Raw genomic sequence first — 8,345 nt, 5'->3', positions numbered from 1 at the left:
ATAATCTGCATTCCTGAAAAACAAAACCTCCAAAATGGAGTTCTACAAGAATCACAGTGACCTGTAAAATTAATGAGTGCCTCTGAGGTCAAGGGTGTATTGTCCCATCACTTCAACACTGGTGGATCCAAAGGGAGAAAAAGGAAATGAGAGGATCCATGAAATTGGGCCCCCTCTCCATGGGTGGATTCAATATTAGGGAGTTGCTAAGAAGGCTCTGCCCCTTTGAAGCAAAGTTTTCTCATGCTTTGAACTAATGCAAATACTCAAATAAAATTTGCTCTGGAAAGCAAATTATTAAGTGCACCATCTCATTTCTGATTGCATTTAGCTTCTAGAGGAAATTAATTTTAGCTGCCCAGAGGAAAAAGTCTGAAGCCATGGGTGAACTCTGAGCAGTCTGGCTCAGCTCTCACATTCCTAAGTATATGACATTGGCTCTAAATGAGGCTAATATGGTGCTGTCTCCTTTTCAGGCTTTTTAAATTTCTGCCATCTCATTTACCCATAGAATCCATGACAGATCTAGAATGTAAGTAGGAAAAATGACATACCCTTCATTTTATAGCAGGGAAAAATGCTGAATTAAGTGATGATTCTCAAGGCCCATAACAAGTCAGAGATAAAGTCAGGAAGACACATTCATTCTTTTAACAGATGTTTATTAAGCATCTACTCTTTATCAAGCAGTGAGCTAGGCTCTGGGGAAGCAGCAGTGTACAATGCTAATCTCCAGGAAGCATTTTAATGAGAAAACAATGGAGAAGCAGGCAATTTTAGCTGTTGAGGGCTACCATGGTGACAGTAAGCAGGACAGAGAGTGACAAGGCTGTAACCATTGTGGACGGATGGCCAAGCAGGAGCTCTTGGAGGGAGTGACATTTCTTCTGAGCCCTGAATAGTAAGGAGAAGGAAAGCATTCTAGGGAGGAGGAAAAACAGGGACCAGTCTCAGGGACACCCAAGGAATGCACTGGCCAATGTGGCGGCATCGTGGTGAGGAAGGGAGAGAGTGGTGAGACATAAGGTGGGAGCACAGAAGGTAAGCAAGAAGAAAAATTTTGGAAATATTGTAGATATATTTTCCATTACCCTAAATCATCATGCCCAACAGTGTGGCCTATTGAATCAATAGGTTTTAATATTTCAGGAGAAAGTACTAGAAAATATAAAGTCATAGTTCAAATGTTACTGTCAAATTAGATGAAGAAAGGTATAGCCAGCCAATAGTTAAGAAAGTCAAGATTTCTAGAGAAGAGAGATTTTTTTAATCTGAAAGTTCCCTTTACAGAGCAAGAGGCAAGACCGGTCCTTTGGTCAGATAGGACTCTGAGTGGAGAGAGCTGAGATCTGATACAAGGGAAGCTCTTAACTTACCCTAGAGAGGAAATGGAGCCACTTCAAAGGCAGGGAGGCAGGAGGAAAGGAGAAAGGAAATAGAAGAGGAAGTGGTCAGATATGTAGTATCTAGTTCCTTTGCTCCCTCTCTGGAGCCATTATCTGAGGCTGCAGATGTTAGATGGAATCAGTACATTGGAGGGAATCCCAAACAATGAAGTTTGTTCTTCACTTTCCTGGCCACAAACTGGAAATTTTCAAACTAAAATTGGTGTTTTGAAATACAAATGCAATTTCAGGTCCCACCCCATCCTCACCCCAAGATACTTTTTCAGTCTGATCCTATGCCTGAGTATCTTCAATGTAGATATTCCCAAGCCACCACTGGTGGTTGGGATCCAGCCACTGAGGTCATGAAACTTATCTGGGAAAATCTGGAACTGAGAAGGAAGCCTCCCAACCAAGATTCCACTTCTCCTGATATTCTGTCACCTTTGGAAAAGCCTCTACATACAAAAAGTCAGCAATAGTTAGGAACCGAGTGCCTGCATATATAAAAAGCATTTCTCCTTGGGCATCCCCTTGCTTTAACTGCCCCTGCTGGTGCATGGGCATTCAAAACCGGCTCCCGGTGTTGGCTCCACAGGCTGACCCGGACACAAAAGTGGGGCAGGGGGCACAGCTTGGACGAGTTGCACAGGGGGATGTGACACAAGAGGCAGCAGTGGAGCATGGATTGCAGGGGAGTCTGTGGAGAAATAGAGAAGGTGAACAAAGTTAGGGGTGGGAAATGAGTGATATGTGATGGAGCACAAAGAAGGAGTCCCCACTCCAAAACCACAGGACAAACCAGGTGGCAGGCATAAAGGAGGGCAAAAGATGAGATGAGCACTGGGTGTTATACTATATGTTGGCATATTGAATTTAAATAAAATAAATAAAACTATAGGACAATGACCCAATGGAACCCTGGCCATTGATCTCTACTATGCACCCTTACAACTAGACTGAGTGATCTTAAAATGCCTTCCCCAATCAGATATTCTATATGAGAATCAGATTCTCTCCTATAGATATAAAATACAAAGAATGATTGACAAGAGAGCAAAATCAGGTCCAACAACTTGTTGGGTTCTATATGCAAATCTCCTACTCAAGGAACAGTTATATGTCTTCTCTCCCCAGTCAACGGCTACACCAAGTAGCCCCACTGGAGACCTGGCAATGGTCTGAATGGACAGTGTCTTCCTTAACACTATGCCAATGATGCACAGAGTGAGGAGAGTAAAGGGCAATGGGTCATTCAGCAGAAGTATACACCACCTTCCTCTTTGTAGACAGCACAACTATTACCCTGAGAGTCTCATTTGAATGGAGCAAATGACTTGGCCACGTGCCTAGATCACACCTACTTGCAATCCTCGCTCTCCAGAAGTTTCCGGTATGTGTTGATCTCACACTCCAACCGAGCCTTAACGTCCAGCAGCACCTGGTACTCCTGGTTCTGCCGCTCCAGGTCACCCCGGATCTCAGACAGCTGCTCCTCCACATTGCTGATCAGGATCTGCATCTGGGCCAGCTCCGTGCCAAAACGGGCATCGGCTTCACACAGAGAGTTCTGCAGACAGTCTTTCTGTAATACCAAAGACAGAGCCAGATGGAAAATCATGGACTGCAGCCCCAGTCTCTCCAGTAAGACTGTGTCACCCCAAGGTGTTGCCAGGCCTGGAGAACAACCTAGCTCCTGTTAGCATTCCTCAGCTGGAGGAACTAATGACGTGCCATTGCTCATCATTGTAGACCTCAGGATAAATTTGCAGGACCTCGCTCATCTGAAGGAATGTTCATTCCCTCAGCAACCACATCTATGAGAAAGTTCTTGCAAAGGCAAAGAAGTCAGGGTTTGAACTGTGTCCTGGTCTGTACTTAAGGGAGGCAGGGACTGAACCAGGAACTGCTCTTGGGAATGGGAACCAGGCTGAGTCTTCCAGGTGTGCAGAGGAGCTCACCAGCGTGTGCTGGGCCTGAAGCTCCACCTCCAGGGCGTTCACCGTGCGTCTCAGCTCCAGGATCTCCGACTGGCAGCACCGCAGCTCCTCGGAGCAGGACATGTCCTGCTGGCTGATGCTCTCAGACTGAAACACAAGTGCACAGAGACATGATCAGCAGCCTGCCTGTGTGGAAGCCCGGGTCCCTCCCTGCTCCGAGGCAGCACCCTCACCTGATCTTGGAACCACTCCTCCACATCATTGCGGCTGGTCTGCACCATGGCCTCATAGTGGCACCTCATGTCCTCCAGCACCCTGCCCAGATCCACGGTGGGCTCAACATCCAGCTTAATCTGGAGCTTGTCCCCCAGCTGGCCCCTCAGAATGCTCACTTCCTGTAGGAACAGAAAGATCCACACCCTGAGTGAGGAAAGGCTTTTTGACAGAGCAGATGACACCTGAACCCCTCCCCAAACAAGCAGCATGAGAGGCGACCCCACTCATGCACTGACTGAGAGGTCTTGCCCATGGTCCATAGGGAGAATCCATTTGGACACCTTCCTAAATAGACAAGGCAAATCTTTACAGACCAGAAACTCCCCCTCTGCCACATCCCATACAATCAGTCTGACTGCCAGACCTGGATCAACCCTTCATCCTGATGCCAAGTGAACCCCAGGTTTAACCCTAGAGCCTCAGGATGAGCAGTGCTCCCTTTCCTGGCCAGTGCCCTCCCCATAGGTCTGCATCCCCAGGACCACACCTGTTCGTGGTTCCTCTTGAGGCAGAGCAGCTCCTCCTTCAGGGACTCCTGCTGGGCCTCCAGGTCAGCCTTGGCCAGGCTCAGGTCATCCATGAGCTTGTGCATCCCACACATGTCCGCCTCTACCATCTGGCGCAGGGAGAGCTCACTTTCGTGCCTGCCAGCACAGGAGATGCAAGGTTAGCAGGATGCCAAAGACAGCCCCTCTCAGCTGCCCCTAGTTTCCATTTCCTTCTCCAACTGGGATTCTCATTTGCTCACTGTGCTCAACTCTGGCCTCAGAGATGAATTAGACTCAGTCCCTCTACTCAATTGGCTCACGGTCTAGCAAAGCACTCATAGCAGATATCATTTTAACATTGGGCTTGAAGCAATTTTAATGCCAAAAGATTAACTGGCTTGCCTACAATGTATCTTAGCATCCAGGACAGGGCTCACACTGCTGTGTGAGCTATCCTTTAACCAGGTTAAACAACCAAGCACCACGTCAGTGATTTGCCCCCTTCATGCTTGTGCTGGGCTATTTCTCTATATCTGATCTTTGTTTAGTAGAAACACCTGGTACCTGAGGACCCCATAGGTAAATCTGGACTTTGACCCATCTGTAAGGGGATCGTCTAACTTACATAAGAAATTCAACAACTGTCCTTACTCAGTTTATTCTTGAAATCACCTTATTCTGCCCCTAGTTAGTGAGCTCAGGCAGCCTTATCTTTAATTTTAGGAAAATAAATGAAGGAGGACTAACTCTGGGCTACACCATACACAGTGAATTTGGTGGTATTCTTTCTCATCCTTCTACTCATTTTGTTTGTAATAAAAATTTCTATTTGGAGAATTTAGGAAAGAAGAAACAGGACAGTAATTCAGTCAATCAGGTGTTTGGCCATTGGGACTTAGGGTGGAAGAAGGAGTCACTCTGAGCCTTCTTCAGGTCCTACTTACTTGATTCTAAAGTCATCAGCAGCCAGCTTGGCATTGTCCACTTGGATAATCAGCCTGGTATTCTCAGCCTTGCTACACAGGATCTGAGGAAAACCAAGAAGACAGTTCATACACAAAACATCATAACCTGGGCCCCAGCTCTACAGGTGGCAGTACACTCACACTCAAGGGAATCCAAGAACCCAAAGCTCCCTGAACCTTCAGTGGCTTCTTGCCTGCTAGGCCCTACCACCTTCCTCAGACCCAGCACCTCCCAAGCTACTCCAAACCTCACCTTCTGCTGGAGCTCCTCAATTGTCCGGAAGTAGGACTGGTAGTCTGGACACACAGTGGACTCATGGCATTTGCTTGACTCTCGGATCTTGGTCTCCAGCTCCTCATTGTCCCTCTCCAGCTGGCGCACCTTCTCCAGGTAGTTGGCCAGGCGATCATTCAGGAACTGCATGGTCACCTTCTCATGGCCATTGGGAGCGCCTTCCCCATAGTTCTCACAGACTCCAATGTTGCCAGGAATGTTGCGGGTCCCTGGCAAGGGGCAAGCAGTTTGGCAGCTGTGGGGCATACAGAGGCTGGGTTGGCCCAGAGGGGTTGCCCCAACACGCGGTCGGTTGGCATGTGCGATAGTGGCCGACAGGCACAGGGACGCAGCCTTGGCCTCTGACCCAGGCTGGCCTCCAATGTCAGTGCAGGGGCCACAGACATTTGTTGCTGTAGGCATCTTGGTGCTGCCCAGACAGTGGGATGAGTTGATGTAGCAGGAAGTCATGGTGTTGGGCTGAGGGTGCACAGAAGGTTCAGAGCAGCTGGGAAGGCCAAGCCACTGAGTGTGACAATCCCCTATCCTCCTGGGCCTTTTATACCCCATCCCAGGTGGGTGTTGGCTCCATGCTTTGACCTCAGGGCCTTGATTCTCTACCTATTGTTGTACCGTCATCCTGTTACTCAGCTGTTGAGTTTACCATTAGGAGTTCCTCACCTCATTAAAGGAATGTTGATGAAGTTGAGGTGCCCTTTGCTTTTTGATATTAAGTTGTCTGTTAATAGAAAGTCAGAAGCTTTTTATTATTTTTTCAAAGAACAAAATCCTTTTAGCCATCAGAGGTTTATTCCTTGTCTATAGTTGGCCTCCTTGTTGATGTGCCCACACTGAAGTCATGACTGTTCCTGTTGGCCATTGAAGTGTCAGAAGAGATAAATCCCTATGACCACAGTGGTGCTCACCTGGGCTAAAACTAACCCAGCCTTCCCTATTCATGGAAGAGACTGCTTCTTTGCTGATAGATGCTGTAGGTTTTGATTATCAAAATTTTCACATTCCTTATTTAGTTTCCTGTTTTTCAAACTAAGGGGTTTCTTTAAGATTTTGTTTATTTATTTATTTGAAAGAGAGAGAGCATAAACTGGGGAAGAAGCAGACTCCCTGCTGAGTAGGAAGCCCAACATGGGGCTCAATCTTAGAGCCCTGGAATCATAACCAGAGAGGAAAGCATACCGTGTAACCTACTGAGCCACGTAGGTGCCCCTCAAACTCAGTTTTAGGGTCAATAAAACTTTGATAAGTCCATTCATTCAGCACACATCTCCTGGCACATCCTATGTGCCAAGCACTGTGCCACACACATGCCATAAAGTTACTTAAGCCTGATATAGTTTCTGCCCATAAAGAAGCAACCCAAACTTGGGTAGCCATAGATGTTTTAAATAGGTTGTCTGAGAATCTCATCAGTTGAGGGTGACCCTGAACCTTGCCTGATCTGGACCAGGAAAGGTGAGTTCAATAAGCTAGAAACAAATAAAAATTAACAATAATCTTTTTTTAATCCCAAATAAGAACTTGGCCATGAAACTCAATGGACACTGAGTTATCAGAGTCAGTATTATCAGAGTCAGTATGGGAGAGTTTTTCCTACCTTACTTCCCTGATTCTAAGGTTCTTCACTGAGCACTTACTGTATGTGTTAGGGGATTTATCAAAAATATTGTTTAATCCTACCATTCTGTAAAGTGGATATTCTTAATTTTACAAAAGAAATAAAGACATTGAAGATTAGAGACATGAAGTTGTTTTTCTACGATCTACTCCATTATGAAGTTGCAAAGCCTGTTCTCAGTATCAGTGTCTTTAGACTCCAGAGCCTACTCTTGTTCTCTTCACCTTACCACCACCACATCCCTCCATCCCAGTCCCCAATAGGAGAACAACTGTGTCACTGCCAGAACTAAGAAAAACTATAAGGTCTAGATACTGGACAAGAAGTTGAAATTAAGAGATAAAACAAGAATCTAACATTTAATACTATTCTTTGCATCTCAGAAAACACAAATGTTGGAATATCAATGCAAAGGGGCAGCAGGGTTTCTCTAAGGACCATTCAGAAAGATGCTCAAGAGAAAATTCCATCTCCAAATTATTATACTAAATCCCACACCCCAGTAGCTCTTGGTACCGGGAAACCAAGACAGCTGAATACTAAGGTCCCAAAAGTTTTCTCTCAAAATTTGTGGCAGGAGATAGTTTGTCCCCTAGGACTAAAAAAATACCTAATGTGGAGTAAGATTCCCCCCAAAGTGGTTATAACTATATCTTTGTGAAAATGAATATTTTCCAGTCCTCTGAGCATTGAGCAAAAGCTGAACAGACATTTCTACAGGGACCAGATATGTATCTGTGAAACATAAGCTGTTGGACTTCTATCAAGAAGCAATACAGAATTTGAGACTTCTGCCCAGATTGGGTTTCCCAAGAAAGGTAACTAGTGGTCATCTCTGTCCTAAAGTTTACTCAGAGCTCATCAATGAATAACTCTTTATAGACATCATAATTAGAAGACATCACCAGGCAAGGCCATCTCATCCTTCAGAGGCCTCTGGGTGCAATCTGCATAGGTTACATCTTCAAACATCCCTTTGTTACCCTCCTCTGCCTCATCACGTAGCAACAAGCTTCTCAATAAATCAGAGAACTAGACTTATAAACTCATTTCATTTGACTCACTAAGTAGAACCTATCTTTTGGCCTTATTCAAGTCTATTGGACTTGCCAGTCAATGGACTGGCAAGATTCAGTCCATTAGCTAAAACTCATGATTTCTTCCATCTCAAAATACACAACACTTGTTACTTCATAATGTCACTAGTGTGGCTTGCTTTTTTTTGTTTTTGTTTTTGTTTTTGTTTGTTTTTTATGAAAGCTAGTATTTATTGAGCACTTACTATATGATGGGCACCAAGCAACTGATAATCATTGTCTTATTTCATCATCACAATTTAATGAAGTTACTTGGAATGGACATCATTCCAGACCTCAAGTTA

The 8,345-nt window shown here is 45.3% G+C and overlaps 1 protein-coding gene across 1 annotated transcript; it reads right to left on the bottom strand.

Annotated features, from left to right (window-relative positions):
• Positions 1-645: 645 nt before the first annotated feature.
• On the bottom strand, positions 646-5,877 carry KRT38 (keratin 38). The gene is made up of 7 exons (XM_055320962.1): positions 5,308-5,877; positions 5,034-5,116; positions 4,089-4,245; positions 3,559-3,720; positions 3,347-3,472; positions 2,750-2,970; positions 646-2,085 (listed from the first exon to the last, which is right to left on the bottom strand). The coding sequence occupies exons 1-7, from the start codon at positions 5,797-5,799 to the stop codon at positions 1,953-1,955; spliced, it is 1,374 nt and encodes a 457-aa protein (XP_055176937.1). The 5' UTR covers positions 5,800-5,877; the 3' UTR covers positions 646-1,952.
• Positions 5,878-8,345: the final 2,468 nt, after the last annotated feature.

This window comes from Nyctereutes procyonoides, unplaced genomic scaffold, assembly GCF_905146905.1.
Source record: "Nyctereutes procyonoides isolate TBG_1078 unplaced genomic scaffold, NYPRO_anot_genome, whole genome shotgun sequence".
Taxonomy (NCBI): domain Eukaryota; kingdom Metazoa; phylum Chordata; class Mammalia; order Carnivora; family Canidae; genus Nyctereutes; species Nyctereutes procyonoides.
This window is presented reverse-complemented; position numbering and strand designations above follow the sequence as displayed.